The sequence below is a fragment of the Mizuhopecten yessoensis genome, unplaced genomic scaffold, assembly GCF_002113885.1.
Source record: "Mizuhopecten yessoensis strain PY_sf001 unplaced genomic scaffold, ASM211388v2 scaffold2401, whole genome shotgun sequence".
Taxonomy (NCBI): Eukaryota; Metazoa; Mollusca; class Bivalvia; order Pectinida; family Pectinidae; genus Mizuhopecten; species Mizuhopecten yessoensis.
In genome coordinates, this window is record NW_018404528.1 from 559337 (window position 1) to 577663 (window position 18327).

The following is an 18327-nucleotide window of genomic DNA, read 5'->3' on the forward strand; positions in this document are numbered from 1 at the left end:
GGTCATGTGAGGGCGGGAACCAAGGGAGACACAACAGCCATGATCATATAAGGGCGGGTGCCTAGGGAGACACAACAGCCAGGGCCATATGAGGGCTGGTGACTAGGGAGACACAACAACCAGGGCCATATGAGGGCTGGGGCCTAGGGAGACACACCAACCAGGGTCATCTGAGGGCTGGTGGCTAGGGAGACACAACAGCCAGGGGCATATGAGGGCTGGTGCCTAGGGTGACACACCAACCAGGGTCATATGAGGGCTTGGGGCTAAGGAGACACAACAGCCAGGGTCATATGAGGGCTGGTGCTTAGGGAGACACAACAGCCAGGGTCATATGAGGACGGGTGCCTAGGAAGACACAACAACCAGGGTCATATGTGAGCGGGTGCCTAGGGAGACACAACAGCCAGGGTGTAGTGTTTGTTTGTGTGTTTTTAATTCCTGGCAACAGACAGGGTCATGTGAGGGCTGGTAACTAGGGAGACACAACAGACGGGGTCATGTGAGGGCTGGTGCCTAGGGAGTCACAACAGCCAGGGTCATGTGAGGGCTGGTGCCTAAGGAGACACAACAACCAGTGTCATATGAGGCTTGGTGCCTAGGGAGACACAACAGCCAGGGTGTAGTGTTTGTTTGTGTGTTTTTAATTCCTGGCAACAGACAGGGTCATGTGAGGGCTGGTAACTAGGGAGACACAACAGACGGGGTCATGTGAGGGCTGGTGCCTAGGGAGACCCAACAGCCAGGGTCATGTGAGGGCTGGTGCATAGGGAAACACAACAGCCAGGGTCATATGAGGGCTGGTGCCTAGGGAGACACACCAACCAGGGTCATATGAGGGCTGGTGGCTAGGGAGACACAACAGCCAGGGTCATATGAGGGCTGGTGCCTAGGGTGACACAACAGCCAGGGTCATATGAGGGCTGGTGCCTAGGGAGACACAACAGCCTGGATTATATAAGGACGGGTGCATAAGGAGGCACCGACTGAAAGAGAAAATAAATAGAAAAAAAGGCAGGAATCATAGGAAAGTGTTGCAGCAATGGGGGCAGCAATGGGGGCAGCAAGGCAGCAATGGGGGAGCAATGGGGGCAGCAATGGGGGCAGCAAGGCAGCAATGGGAGCAGCAATGGGGGCAGTGGGGGCAGCAATGGGGGCAGCAGATCATTGTTGGTCTCCTCCACAATAGTCGCTTTTTACGATACATACGCAGTTGGATACAGAAGGCCTATTCTTGACTTCTTCAATGTCCCCTATATATAAGACATGGAAGAAGCCACTCCGATTCCGCAGGACTCACATTAGTCGCCTCTTACGATCAGGCAGTAGGACACAGCAGGCCTAGTATTTCTCGGAACCTTCAAGGGTTTAGCTGTAGTGTTGGTTTATATTGTTTTGCGATATTTGACTTATCACATAATATTGGGTATGCCCGTCATACTTACACATCCTTGCCGATGACCTTGACCGAACGAACATCCTCCAAACCTTTCAACTGGATGCACGTGCAGTCGTCTCCGAGCTGTAGTTTGTTGCCTTGGAAATCTTCTGATTCGTACAGCTCAATCTTACCACCCATAGAAATCTGTAAATTACACAGTAAATGTTACACATTGTTAAAACTGGAACATATTCAGTGTTTACTGCGGTATATATACAGCCGACAAATCTTAAAACACAGCCCAAATAATATCTGAGGTTTCTGAAGAGGACCAAGCGGCCCGTGGCTTTATGGCTTCCAAAATATTGCTTTGTCGTTGTCCTACATATGAAGCGAAAACGGCACTAGTCGGAGAAAAACAAAATATTAAGGTGAATCTACGCTATGAAATAGCCCCATCCCTAAATTTCTGTATCATACTAATGTATTTCTTATTTGATATACTGTCTCTTTGTCTTCAAATGATTTTCAATACTTTATTTACATTTCGAATAGAGAGACAAAGTAGAAAGGAACCTTGTTATTCCGATCACCGACTGTTTACCTGTAAATCTAGCATATAATGTTAAAACAATTCCATTAATAACATTTCGTTTATTAATATCTTGTAAAACAAGGAAATATATATCAAATATATAATTCGCTGATCCTTTTGCGATTCTCCAAACTTTGGGAACTGTCACCAAAGAAAAGTTTTGGCAAAATTAAACAGGTCATGTTTCCGATAACAGCGTTGCTGTACCTGGTCGTTGTAGGCTAGCAGTACTGGCGTAATATGCAGCTTCTTTTAAACCATAAATCGAATTGCCTTTTTCGCCATCTACAGATGTTTATGTTTAAATTATGCAATCTGTTTTTTCATGCAGACGTCGAGTATTTAAGTACACCTGCCAATACGTGCATGCCGACAGTCGCTGTTTGTACTGCGGTGAATCACAACAAGGTGAGGCCTTTCGACAATATATTTTGCACTAGGAAACATCCAACCACTGCGTACCATAGCGCTGGAAATATTTAAATGTCCCGACGACTTTCACAGGAATATTTCTATTTTATTTTAAGATTTCACCTTTCCTTTTTAAAAACAGCTTTATGACGAATAAATTCGAAATGAAAATATCAATGAATCATCTTTAATATTTCATTTCATAGATTCACATGCATCTAAAATAATTACTAGAAAGAAGAAGAAGTGAGCACATTGTTTTTTTAATTAAAAATGTTAATGCAGATATACAGATGTATATCGATACATTGTGTTTGTTCTAGTTTAACGCGTTTATTATTCACTTGGTAATACCTTTTTTTTAAACCGTCCTTAAATTATCCTAGCTACAGTGATTTACAATTATATATAAAGCGATGCCAGAGGGCAAGCAGCCTGTACGCACTCGTCAGGACATGACGTCATTCATAAAGCTACGGAAAGGTACATGCAGGAGTACAGGTTTTTAATTGGACTTTCAAAATCACCTTGATCACCTGTTGTGGCAGTCGGTATTCTATCTATTTTGTATCTGCAGGCTTTGATTATTACAAAACAAATAGTGTCATTAAACTTACTGGTGGTTGGGATTGGTTCACTCCCACACCGTAGGTAGATAACGTGTGTATGTTACAATACATGCATCCGTACCAGAACACTGTGACGCAAGAATGTCAACGAAGGGAAAAAGAAAAGTAACATTATAGTACCAGTATTTTAAAGTCACTTCACAACAACACAAGAGACTAACCTGACACAGTTTGATAACAATCGCCCTAGCTACAAATGTACGACGCAAGTTTAAATGTGAATTGTATATTTACCTCTCCATTGTACTACTAAGTCTATACAAACCTACAAAGTTAAGATGGCATTCATATCAGCCATGAATGCCACTGCCCGCTTGTTGACGTTATCACTATTCGCACGTCATACAATGTAACTGTCATGTTGGATGTCACTGACCCTCCCTTAGAGCTGGATGTTTTATTACCTCAATAAGGTTGGTGTTGGGGAATGGGTCGATGATGGAGATGGGATGAAGTTTGGTGTTCGAAATGAGGATTTGGAAATAAGAGGTTGGGTAAAGTAAGGATTCGGGAATGCGGTTAAGAAACGGTTTGGGTTTCGGTATAAGTTGGAGTTGCAGAATGCGGTTACGGTTTGATTAGGGTCGATGTAAAGGGAGTTTTTTTGGGTTTGGTTTAAGGATGGCGTTGTGGATTGGGTCGATGATAGTTGTGATTAAATTTGCTGTTGGAATAGGGGATAATTTCTGACCATCGGAAGGAGTGTTGATTTAGTCTTGTAGTTGCCATGAAAGGGTCAGTTATATAATGAAATACCTGAAAAGTAACAGGCTTCAGTTTATGCGTATAAAACACATACACCTGTGGTGTACCTTAATGCCCCGGCGGCAATGAATCTAGCTGATATAAGCATGACCACCTGCTTAATGTAGCAGGATGTTTTACATCATGACAACGTAGGTAGGTTCTGAGAAATAGGAAGCACAAACTGATTGACTGCATGACGGACGGCGATCCACGCACTACAGGCGATTTAAACAACCAATCATCTGATGATCATAAAAAAATATTACACGTAAATATGTGAAATAAAATAAACCCTCAAATGGAAGGCAATAGAGGTAACTGACAGTGTAGTAGTTGGCTAAGAGATTAAACGGTTCAGTAATTAACCCTAGAAAGTTCAGGAAACACTTACCAGGACATTGACACTTAAGTATCCCCGTACCACTGCTAGTAACTATACCTCTTAATTGGAAACTTTTTAACAGCATGGTAATAACTGTAATAATCTTGTGTAACTTTTATGAATAAAACAATAAAGATGAGAAAAGCCAGACGATAATTCAAAACCCTGGACCTACGATCACAAAAAGCCTCTCTAACCAACTCAGCTGAATGACCAACTGTAGTACCTCGGCCCAATTCCACTAAAATAATATCTAAGACTTAATTAAGGGGGTGGGGGAAGGGGGATGTTGGGTTTTTGTATGTGTGAAATATTACAGTGGAACTATCTAGTGTTTGTTTGGGGCGGGACAGGGACATTACCTTCACCCAAACTGTTACGTGCCCTTCCTGTTGCTTGTTTTATTTTTAAGAAAAGCAATTTGCTTTAACTAAATAATCTTATATCTAATATTGACACTAGATTCAAGGTTACAACAGAGTATAGTGTGCTGACTGGCACTACATGTATGTCTGTCGGGAATTGAGTGTTTTAACAAACGGCTGTCACCACATAGCGCACCTTCTGACGTCAACAGTAGTGTCTGTTTTACTATCTCTGTCGTAATAGGCCCGTATACACAGTGTCAGGGACACCACTGTCTGACATGTGATGCAAAGGGAAATCAACTGTTATCATACGTACTAATGTACGAACACAATATCAATGTCAGCTGGCTCGTTGTCCCTCGTTACAAACAAATGTACGAACACAATATCAATGTCATCTGGCTCGTTGTCCCTCGTTACGGACTACTGTACTAACACAATATCAATGGCATCTGGGTCGTTGTCCCTCGTTACGTACAAATGTACTAACACAATATCAATGTCATCTGGCCCGTTGTCCCTCGTTACGTACTAAGGTACGAACACAATATCAATGTCATCTGACTCGTTGTGCCTCGTTACGTACTAATGTACGAACGCAATATCAATGTCATCTGGCTAGTTGTCCCACGTTACGTAATAATGTACTAACACAATATCAGTGTCAGCTGGCTCGTTGTCCCTCGTTACAAACAAATGGACGAACACAATATCAATGTCATCTGACTCGTTGTGCCTCGTTACGTACTAATGTACTAACACAATAACAATGTCATCTGGCTCGTTGTCGCTCGTTACGTACAAATGTACTAAGTCAATATCAATATCATGTGGCTCGTTGTCCCTCGTTATCCTTCGTTTTACATTGTCTAACACTGTTTTCAATTGTCTGTCTGTCAAAAATCACTTTCCATACAAGAAACTCATGAACAAATAGTGATGTCAGTCAAACAGATAACGTAGTTGCTATGGCAATGCTCCGGCGAAGTTCGGCACTGTTACAAAGTAGAAACTGCACATTCCTGTATTTAGTAGGCTACGGCCCCGGGTACTTCTTATAGCTTGTATTGGTTAACGCAATCCGGGCAAAACGTCCCTTAATATGAACAGATTTCATCAACACTCGATATGTGCTTGTTTAACAGCAGTTGTCACGCAGAGTTTGGGGGAGAGTGGAATCCACGAGCTCTCTCTTGTTTATGATTGGTTGTCACTTTCTCGACGCTATTTATCTACATTTATGTATGGAGTTTTACAAGGTATGGTTTACGTTCGTTTGATATCAATGCTCAGTCGAAATTAAAGATGACACTTATACATGTATGTCAGGTTTTATAAGGTCAAAGGTACGTCTTCCATTCCGACCTCACTTCTGATTGGTTGATATTCTCCTGACATAGTAAGGTAATACTACAAGCAAATCAAAGGGGCATAATTGAAATTCCTGGTACCTGCCTGGATATGTGACGACGAGGACGACGACAAGGAGGAGGAGGTGTCTAAGCTAACATGCAATAGCGAATGACGGCGGTATGTGTGGCATATACATTTCCCGGTCAATTTACCCAGATACCACTTATTCCGAACATACGTACACTTTGGACAGTGTGATGTATTCCGATATACGTAATACTCACTTGGGCTTGTCTTTAAATTGTACATGCATACCCCAACAAACAATCCTCATACACGATATATAATTATCAAATTGTAATTTTAACAACTATACTTATCACTTTGGCCTTGGTCTGAACTGCAATAGAGGGATAGGTGGGTCAAACTCATTCAGAGCTCATGGATTTAAAAATTAAGAGAAGTACTGGTTAGTTTTAAATTAAATTGAATATATTTACATTCTTGATGTTTGTTCCGTACATGAATGTACCAACTGCAAACAACTGACATTAGACCATGAATACAACGATTATCGTGCAAACAGTCAGCTGATTTCACACACAATGACAACTTCATATTACTACGCAAGGTTCCGTTTCTGAGAATAGTTATCTCCCCTTCTCCGAGATAACGTAGTTGCGAGAAATAATAAACATTACAAAAATCATGAATGGTGCAGCCTTGTACTATCATTATTATTCTTTCTAAATTAAAACTAAACAAAATACTAAAAACATTGTCATATTAAATACTGACTTCCGACTCGCAATCGGTTCCTCGTGGTTACAAACTTTCTAACACCCAAACATCCGTCTGGGTAATCCCCGTGACATCAACTTGCACATTAAACTCAGACAACTTTTAATGGCACAGGGCACTTCATCTATCAACTTATCACCATTTACATCTGCAGGGTTTTTGGTAAACAGTACATACAAGTGCCTACTGCCGACTGGTGCTCGGCCGACAAGAGCCCTGGATGGTTACTATGGTGACCGATTATTTGAAATAGTGCGGATATAAACTTTTTAAAATATATAATATGCGGTGTTTAATACGTAAAAAACATAAAAAATATCTTTCAAAAATGAAAGGAATATTGAAGTTCATCGTAACGTAATTATATGAATCGGATGGATTATTTTTAATGTAAATTGCGGCAATGAACAGCAGTAGCTAATCTACATATCCTGTGGAGCGCAATGTACATAAAAAAATCCGTTCAATCCCTATATAATGTGTATATAGTATGAACCAGTCCACTTCTCAAAAGAGATGATTGTGGCCATCGAGGCTACAGCAAACCTCGGGTACTAAAACATCACCAGCAGAGTCTACGTAACAATACCAAGGAGAGATAACTGTGGCCATCGAGGCTACAGCAAACCTCGGAGACTAAAACATCACCAGCAGAGTCTACGTACCAATACCAAGGAGAGATAACTGTGGCCATCGAGGCTACAGCAAACCTCGGGGACTAAAACATCACCAGCAGAGTCTACGTACCAATACCAAGGAGAGATAACTGTGGCCATCGAGGCTACAGCAAACCTCGGGGACTAAAACATCACCAGCAGAGTCTACGTACCAATACCAAGGAGAGATAACTGTGGCCATCGAGGCTACAGCAAACCTCGGGGACTAAAACATCACCAGCAGAGTCTACGTACCAATACCAAGGAGAGATAACTGTGGCCATCGAGGCTACAGCAAACCTCGGGGACTAAAACATCACCAGCAGAGTCTACGTACCAATACCAAGGAGAGATAACTGTGGCCATCGAGGCTACAGCAAACCTCGGGGACTAAAACATCACCAGCAGAGTCTACGTACCAATACCAAGGAGAGATAACTGTGGCCATCGAGGCTACAGCAAACCTCGGGGACTAAAACATCACCAGCAGAGTCTACGTACCAATACCAAGGAGAGATAACTGTGGCCATCGAGGCTACAGCAAACCTCGGGGACTAAAACATCACCAGCAGAGTCTACGTACCAATACCAAGGAGAGATAACTGTGGCCATCGAGGCTACAGCAAACCTCGGGGACTAAAACATCACCAGCAGAGTCTACGTACCAATACCAAGGAGAGATAACTGTGGCCATCGAGGCTACAGCAAACCTCGGGGACTAAAACATCACCAGCAGAGTCTACGTACCAATACCAAGGAGAGATAACTGTGGCCATCGAGGCTACAGCAAACCTCGGGGACTAAAACATCACCAGCAGAGTCTACGTACCAATACCAAGGAGAGATAACTGTGGCCATCGAGGCTACAGCAAACCTCGGGGACTAAAACATCACCAGCAGAGTCTACGTACCAATACCAAGGAGAGATAACTGTGGCCATCGAGGCTACAGCAAACCTCGGGGACTAAAACATCACCAGCAGAGTCTACGTACCAATACCAAGGAGAGATAACTGTGGCCATCGAGGCTACAGCAAACCTCGGGGACTAAAACATCACCAGCAGAGTCTACGTACCAATACCAAGGAGAGATAACTGTGGCCATCGAGGCTACAGCAAACCTCGGGGACTAAAACATCACCAGCAGAGTCTACGTACCAATACCAAGGAGAGATAACTGTGGCCATCGAGGCTACAGCAAACCTCGGGGACTAAAACATCACCAGCAGAGTCTACGTACCAATACCAAGGAGAGATAACTGTGGCCATCGAGGCTACAGCAAACCTCGGGGACTAAAACATCACCAGCAGAGTCTACGTACCAATACCAAGGAGAGATAACTGTGGCCATCGAGGCTACAGCAAACCTCGGGGACTAAAACATCACCAGCAGAGTCTACGTACCAATACCAAGGAGAGATAACTGTGGCCATCGAGGCTACAGCAAACCTCGGGGACTAAAACATCACCAGCAGAGTCTACGTACCAATACCAAGGAGAGATAACTGTGGCCATCGAGGCTACAGCAAACCTCGGGGACTAAAACATCACCAGCAGAGTCTACGTACCAATACCAAGGAGAGATAACTGTGGCCATCGAGGCTACAGCAAACCTCGGGGACTAAAACATCACCAGCAGAGTCTACGTACCAATACCAAGGAGAGATAACTGTGGCCATCGAGGCTACAGCAAACCTCGGGGACTAAAACATCACCAGCAGAGTCTACGTACCAATACCAAGGAGAGATAACTGTGGCCATCGAGGCTACAGCAAACCTCGGGGACTAAAACATCACCAGCAGAGTCTACGTACCAATACCAAGGAGAGATAACTGTGGCCATCGAGGCTACAGCAAACCTCGGGGACTAAAACATCACCAGCAGAGTCTACGTACCAATACCAAGGAGAGATAACTGTGGCCATCGAGGCTACAGCAAACCTCGGGGACTAAAACATCACCAGCAGAGTCTACGTACCAATACCAAGGAGAGATAACTGTGGCCATCGAGGCTACAGCAAACCTCGGGGACTAAAACATCACCAGCAGAGTCTACGTACCAATACCAAGGAGAGATAACTGTGGCCATCGAGGCTACAGCAAACCTCGGGGACTAAAACATCACCAGCAGAGTCTACGTACCAATACCAAGGAGAGATAACTGTGGCCATCGAGGCTACAGCAAACCTCGGGGACTAAAACATCACCAGCAGAGTCTACGTACCAATACCAAGGAGAGATAACTGTGGCCATCGAGGCTACAGCAAACCTCGGGGACTAAAACATCACCAGCAGAGTCTACGTACCAATACCAAGGAGAGATAACTGTGGCCATCGAGGCTACAGCAAACCTCGGGGACTAAAACATCACCAGCAGATATAGAGTCGTCTATATTTTATTTTGAAAGATGAACGCAACACACAGGGGATTGCACCTTTAGATTTTGTAATAGATACAGTTTGCCAAAAACTAATTACAATTTATTATAAAAAAACACGAGTCAGTATTTAAACTTCGGCAGCTCAATTTTCTGTTTGTACTGTACATGTTCTGTCGCGTACATGTATGTAGTGGTTAAATGGTGGTGGGTCACATGTTCTCTTGTTACGTTTAAAACAGTGTAGTTCTTTGTCACTCCTCATTATAACCTAGAACCAAAGTAATTCCCTAATAGTTAATACGTCACGCGACGCACGTAACACGTAATTACGTCATAATAATATGCTATTCGTAATAACTAGATGCTTTGTCCAAATTATGACAAAAGATATTATTTCAGGTGTCACCTACCAGCTTCCGTAGGGGCACAAGCTTGTTGTTTTACAGTATACCATTCAATTCAATTCAATTTATTTCCGTAAGTTTTACAACTTATAGGATTTTCAACAAATAACTTCATATAAGTACAACATATAATTACATATTATTGGCACATTCATCACAAAAAAGTAGCAACAACAACATCATCGAAATCATAATTCATCGCTTTCATCATCATCATCATCATCATCATCATCATCATCACAATCATCATCGTAGTGGCCGTCGTCGTCATCTTATAACTCATCATCATGAAATAACCATCTCTTTGAATCAACATCAAATACTACATCATCATCCTCATCACCTGCATCATCATCATCATCAAAATATCAACATCATCGAAAACATCTATATCATCATCATCATCATCATCATCATCAACAACAACAAAAAACAACAACGTTGATCATTTACCATCTTAAACATGAAAGATTGTTCGAATAAAACATGGACATGATACGATTGAGTAATACAAAATTACGTAAAACAAACTTATAAGTTAAACAATCCTTCGTTTGTTAGCTTCAATAATAAATTTACCTCACAAGTTCAGTTCTTTTTCATTGTGTGTATTTACTAATTCGATAAGTTTGAATACAGATGGATTTTGCCAGTAATGATTTTTAATATATTTTCTCCTTAGATCTAGATGACGTGGGCAGGTAAAAAGAAAATGAAATTCATCTTCTATCTCTATTAGGTCACAGTTACTGCAATATCTATTATTCCTTGCAACATTCCTGTATCTTTCCGTTTCTATTGCAAGATTGTGAGCCGACATACGTAATTTGGTAATCATAATTCGACGTTGTTTTGGTATAAACTTTGTTAAATAATATTGCAACATCACGGTATCTACCATGTATCTATAGAGACCACATTTACTTGAGATGGTCAACGAGTTGAATAAAGTTTTTTGAAAACTGATATGCTTCTTTTAGAATACAATTTTCACAATTTAACAACTTAAACCAATATTTAAACATTCGAAGCATCTGATTGTTTGCCAGAGGAAGTCTTCCAAGCTCAAAATATACCATAGCATTGCACGTAGATTTTTTAATACACAGTATATTTTTACAAAATTCAATATGAACACTTTCTATTTCAACTCCTTTATTACTACCCCATATTTCACAGTCATAATATAATACACTACCCACATATGTGTCGAAGAGGTGTAGCATAGTTTTGATGTTTAAATGAATGTGTTTACATTTAGATCGTAAGGCAAAAAGCGCTTTACGACCTTGCTCTGCTACATGTTTAACCATGAAACTGATTTTTTTTTTATTAAATCAAAACAGAACCCCCAGATAATAGAATTGATCCACAATTGAAATTGTGTTGCCGTTATACACCCAGCTTTCTGGTTCTCTAATAATTCCACTATTTCTGAAAACCATAATTTTGGTTTTATCGGTATTAATTGTTAATTTCCACTTATTCGAATACTCACTTAGATTGTTCAAGAGGCTTTGTAAACCTTCGATTGACTCAGAAAATAAAACTAAATCATCTACATATAGAAGAAGAAATAAACTCAATTCCCCAAAACATAATGGAATGCTCCATTTTCTATAAAACTATTTTCAAAGTCATTTAAAAACAAAGAAAAAAGTAACGGGGACAAAATTTCCCCTTGCATCAATCCAACATTATTATAAAAAAGGTCGAACATTTGCCATTAAATAAAACACAAGATTTAACTTATGAGTATAAAGACTGAATTGTAGACAAAAATTTACCTCGAACACCCAGCTTTGTTAACTTGCACCACAGGCTTACTCTATCTATGAAATCAAAAGCCTTGCGGAAATCTACGAAACAACAATACAACCCCTTTCTTTCAGATAACGTTTTCGAGATTATAGTTTGCAAAGCGAAAATAGCATCCACAGTGCTTACCCCTGGACAGAATCCAAATTGTGCGTCTGTTAAGATATCATATTTAGTACAAACGTCAATCAAACGTTTGTTAAGTATGGATGTTAATAATTTGCACATACAACTAATTAGACTGATGCCTCGAAAATTATTAGGATCTGTTAAAGCGCCCATTTTATGCACAGGTACAAAGTGACACCTGAGATCGAAATCATTGATAAGCAGGGTACAATGAAATGTTTTTTTTAGTTCTTACAGCAAGGTGTTTTTGTGTCAAATTGTATGCCTAAATTTTGGAAGAATATTAAATGACATGTTGTACAGTCAAGGGCAGGAAGAGGTGAGCTCAGCTTTAACAAAGACCATAGCTGTATTTATAAGTTGAATGGGCTGACATGTACAAAAAAGCAAAACTGGTACATGTATAACAACACTTTTGTGGGGTATTGTTATACAATTTGAAAGGTAAAAGTTCTGGAGATGTTGTATGGTCCAAATATAAATTTATTCAAATAACTTTCTCTAGGTCGGTGGATGATTTCTGGAGTATCCAAAAACACACCCGTACAGTCCGATGCCTAGCTCCTAACTGATTACCAAACATGTAGAACAGTGATACATTGACAATTAACACAATAAAGTTAATTTGATCGACAGCTGCCACTTATCTCTCTATTCTGACTGGTGAGTACCCGAACAGGTAAGGCAATTAGCCTGTCCTTTGTCTGAGACTTAAGTGTCATACTTGGTAAGACCAGTTAATTTCATTACATAACATAATTGACTTGAAAGGTATAATGTATAAGATGGACACTATTACATGAGTTAATCTGACGACAATGAATCTAAGAAGCTACATTTACACATAGAGGTTTTCTTAAATGGTACCAATGTAATTAAATAGCTTTTAGGTATGAAATTGTTACTGAACGAAATTAAATGGCGAAAGTTTGTAAGAGGAAATCCAATATAATGAATGAGATGAAATGTTAAATTAATGTTCATAAATAGCACTATTATCATAAAATTCTTTATGATACATGTATCTTGTATTAATAGAGGACCTTAAATGTTTCCGACATGCTTGTTTAAAAAACAATCAAATCAGTTACGGTAACGGTGAACTGAACTCAGTCATTTCATGTTCGTTGATTTGAGTGCGAGTTGGTTTGTTTTACCAAGGACGTACTGATGTATTAATCGTGTATATGTTTATTAATTTAATGTACTAATATTTAATGCGTGGTTGTTTGTTTGGGATTTCACGCCATCACAACAGTTAGAGTCATATGAGGTCGGATGGTTCAAGAATATATCATTTAGGAATTAGCGTTCGAACATTGTTCCTAACCGTCTACAGACAAGATGTCAACTTAATTATATAATACAGAATTTGATTTGTAACCAATTACCATATACATAAAGACTAAATGTGGTAGAGGTGAAAAGGTCAAGCTTTCGTAGATATATGGCGAGATGTTATAGTTATACGATGTAGCTGACGTTTGTATCGACTAAAGGGTCTGTCTACAAACAATACAGCGGTCACACACGATGAAGTACAATGCAATACATGTCAGTGTCAACACACAGGGACATCAGTTTCAAGCTCAAGTTTATCTTTTTTCCAAATTTATTTGTTTGTTGGTGGATGAACGTCATCGCAACAGTCAAATGCCTATCGTTTATTTGTGTAGGATGTTAAGTAACATTTGAAAGTTTCTTAAAAAACGCTAAGTGATTGTATATCAATATAACAATTTCCAGGTTTTGTTCTCAACCAGATCCAACATTCTCATATAAAGGCATTTACATCAAGCAATCTACCTTTAATTCCACTTTTCTATAACTTAAATTAAAGTTTGTTAAAGAGTAATACATTCAAAAGTTTTAATATAATCAACTATTACACAATAACAGTTTTATTGCAAAGTATTTGTAAATTAAAGTATGCAAGGCAAATGAGTGATTCTGAGCGTGTGGTTACATGCGCCCATCTTTTTATGTGTGGAAGTAATGATTTGCAAAATATTATTAAACAACTAGTGCAGACCGGGGAAAACCTATCCTTATATTCAATATTTATTCGTTCAGAATCCTATGAATACGAGCAGGTGTATCTGAACTCAAGCCTGACCGTTAACTGCATCTAGTACTTCAACAAGTCAGAAAACGATATCTCGTTTGGGAAACAAAAGTCTCTATTTCTAACAATGAGACTATATATTTGCACCACCTCCCGAGGTCGGTTATAGAAAAGACTTGTAGCACCCGTTTTGTATTACTGTGTACCAGGTCACCATATAGTTAGTACAGGAGCAATGCCGATTGTTTACCCGGTACAATAGTTAGTGTAAATGACCCACGGGTGAAGCCGGTTTACAACAGAGGGTGCTACATAGCGTGAATACCTACGGGCACTCGAGACACGAAAAGTTATCGACATAATGGGTTTCACTACAGGACTCTGTATAAATATATATTTTGATCAGGTGTATACATGTGTACACATATGTGGTAGACTGCGGATCTGACGTCTTATATACATAGACTCAAAATACAACCTTCCGTGTTACACATATATTCTCTAGCCTTCATTAAAATTATCCTTTTGTACCTGAAATAGAAAACCCTAAAGATAAGCTATGCGATACCTTTTACATTATATCCTTCCCCATTTAGCTATGTAATACCCAGTCATTTCGATGGAAGCTACCCAGTGCTGTAAGTTTAAAAACGATGTTCTCCCATGCAAGTCAAAAATCGGTATATATAACATTGTCATTGCCATATATGCATGCATTTTGCATTTGCTGACTAAGGTCAGGCCTTGTCAATATACAGGGCCATATATGTATCATATATAGTCAATAGAGTTTTATGTAAAATAAATAGCCCAAACAATTTACAACAGGTAAACTACGGAAGGCGGACCAAATATGGCCGCTTAGCTGCTATAATAATCCCTCACTTCCACTCGCGATCTGCTTTTCTCATAGACCCTGAGTTGACGACAGGGAATATTCTCATGTAAGACAAATGACGTCTTCACATCTACAATAATCTTGATATATATATATATATATATGTTTTCTGGTTATAAAATAAAAGTATACATTTGTCCTTTCTTGTAACTCGCATACACGTGTAAGCCCGTACTGACTATATGATATATAATGAAAATACTTACACAACGATCCCTCTTGTTCGTTCTTTTCTGCCTCAGCAGGACTTTCCTTTGCGCCATAGTTGACTTATTTAACACTGCCCAGCAACTTTAAATCCTGTTTTAGTTTTAACAACGTTTTTGTAAAAATCCCTGCATCATGGACATGCAGACGGTTACCTGTATGTAACTCGTGAAACAGTAACACAGTGAGTTAGATTTTGTCAACACACTGTTTACATTCATACACGTACATAAGGATTGTCGCTCCACTGAGTTTAATGTGTGTATTGTACCGGCTAGTTTGTAACACCGGGGGGAGTATTCAATAGGCCAGAGGTATCGTTGAAATTCCCAGGGACTTCTTTCGTTGATGTCCTGTAAATAGACGGACAGACATGACTCATTGTAGTAGAATAAACTGGACATGCCTTATTTTAAAATTTATGTGTATTTAAAATGAATCTGAGGAGGAATACTGTCGATGCAAATTTTACCCGAGTCCAGGTTTCTAGCAGGATGAAGTCACATGGATCTCCAACTAGACCGCATGCACACACATAATGTAGTAAGCGAGACGTGACATCGTAAACACAGTCTACATATTCTACTCGCTCTGTCCTCGGCTCTTGTCGTTATTTAATCTTTTCACTTGGAAGAAACACGGAGAAGACGAAATGATAATAACTTTATTACACGTGTTTCAAACCACTTTAGTAAAGAGCTTTTCCTTGTTTTCACTTAGTACCACTGTTTACCTCGTGTGGCTTTCTGTGACACCAACACATTTTTAAATATATACTTCTCATATTTGTATTAATAGTCACTATTTTATGTAATGTGGTTGGCTCATCTTGTGAACTGTCAGTCCCTGAGGTCGTCTGTAACATTATATAGTTGGAATGTTTTTCTTGGCAGGGTGTACACTGAAAATACTAGTTTTTAGTAAAATTGATCTATATATAGCCAAGCATTGTTAAACAAGGGTTTCACGTTTCACTGTGTTTTACGTATGTACCAGTCTGATTCTAGGGGTTTCTTTGTATAGATCACTCCAACGCTATCTTTGTTTCCATTGATATTTATTCCTCATATATTAAACTCTAAAACAATAAATAGCATCAATAAGAAACATATTCTGCATTTAAATACCTACAGTAGCTTATAAATTACAATGGAATCGTCCATATACAATAACGCAACAGGTTAAACGCATCTGTCGCATGCTACTAACTTTACACTTCACTATATAAATACTGCCAAAACGTTATACTGAATAACTCGCGCGTTATCACTACTCCAATTAAATAGCCGATATCATACAACCATTGCGGTTAAGAGTATCATAATTAAAATTATACAGTTACATTAATAATAGTTTAACAACAATACAACTATTTATATAAAACGGAATCACTTCAAAACCTACCTCTTCATAGACGAAGAGGGTCTAAATCCAGGGAGACAAACCCGTACGTGAGTACGTGACCAAGTAGCCAATCTTGCGCATACAATGCTACAAATAATAAAATAATGACAATTACTAAAGATGTACCAGTATCGGACGTTAACAAGAATGTTTAATATAACCATGATGTAGACCACTAATCAAGTTAACCAAAATCATTGTGGATAAAAATAACGAATAGCACAAAATGGCGGGAAAGTCAAATTTCAAATAACCGTATTAATTGAATTGGACAATTTCAATTAATTTATAAAGAATATAATTTACATCAGAACTATATCAAAATGTTATCACATGTGATATAAATAATTTACAATCACTAAGATCTTATTAAAGTACTCACAATTCAGAATTCCCAGCTCACTAATAAGCACTAAGTCTGCACAATTACACAACACGTCCGATACGGCCTTAAACTTGTACGGGAGTGACAACGACCCCAGAAGCGCAGGTGCGCACTGACCCATGGTCAATCTTACACAAAAAAAGATTGACACATGAACCTTGACAAACAGGTTTGCACAGGTGTCATTTGATTTAAAGCAAAGTGTACATGTATATAGATACGCTGTATAGTAAAAGCACAGCACTTAATACTCTGCTCTTAATGAAGAATCAAGTTTAAAAATAACCAGCTTTTCAGGTAAAAGATATTACTGTCATTAAGTAATGACACTGCTACACATATGTGTTGGAACACTTTAGACAATCACATGAAGGTGTCGTTATATTGACCTCAACATCACTAATGAGTCGACAAAATAAATGGTGCAGTAAAATGCTAACTTTGGCTGCCTAAGTCGGCAAATCAAATGCAGCATTAAAACCATCCCGGTCTGTGTAGAGTATGACATATAAATAGAATCTTACATTCGTGTCCATGTCATGTTGAATTTATTGAACGTGTTTAATATATTCAATATTACATGGACACGAATGTAAGATTCTATTTATCACATAACATTCGTAACTTGGAAAACAAACCCTTCGGACACAATTACATGTATCATCTGACTATGTATACATGTAGGTCAAACAAAGTATAACAACACTTTTGTGGGGTATTGTTATACAATTTGAAAAGTAAAAGTTCTGGAGATGTTGTATGGTCCAAATATAAATTTATTAAAATAACTTTCTCTAGGTCGGTGGATGATTTCTGGAGTATCCAAAAACACACCCGTACAGTCCGATGCCTAGCTCCTAACTGATTACCAAACATGTAGAACCGTGATACATTGACAATTAACACAATAAAGTTAATTTGATCGACAGCTGTCACTTATCTCTCTATTCTGACTGGTGAGTACCCGAACAGGTAAGGCAATTAGCCTGTCCTTTGTCCGAGACTTAAGTGTCATACTTGGTAAGACCAGTTAATCTCATTACGTAACATAATTGACTTGAAAGGTATAATGTATAAGATGGACACCAATATTACATGAGTTAATCTGACGACAATGAATCAAAGAAGCTAAATTTACACATAGAGGTTTTCTTAAATGGTACAAATGTAATTAAATAGCTTTTAGGTATGAAATTGTTACTGAACGAAATTAAATGGCGAAAGTTTGTAAGAGGAAATCCAAAATAATGAATGAGATGAAATGTTAAATTAATGTTCATAAATAGCACTATTATCATAAAATTCTTTATGATA

At 39.1% G+C, this 18327-nt stretch overlaps 1 protein-coding gene across 1 annotated transcript in view; it reads right to left on the minus strand.

The window, feature by feature from the left end:
* LOC110445893 overlaps positions 1-17734 on the minus strand; it is a 47980-nt gene extending 30246 nt beyond the window's left edge. Inside the window, exons 1-3 of the mRNA XM_021490742.1 lie at positions 16629-17734; positions 15224-15577; positions 1446-1585 (exon numbers count right to left, since the gene is read on the minus strand). Coding sequence (XP_021346417.1) covers positions 1446-1585; positions 15224-15280 — 197 coding nt within the window. The 5' untranslated portion in view covers positions 15281-15577; positions 16629-17734. The remainder of the gene's footprint in view (positions 1-1445; positions 1586-15223; positions 15578-16628) is intronic.
* Positions 17735-18327: the final 593 nt, after the last annotated feature.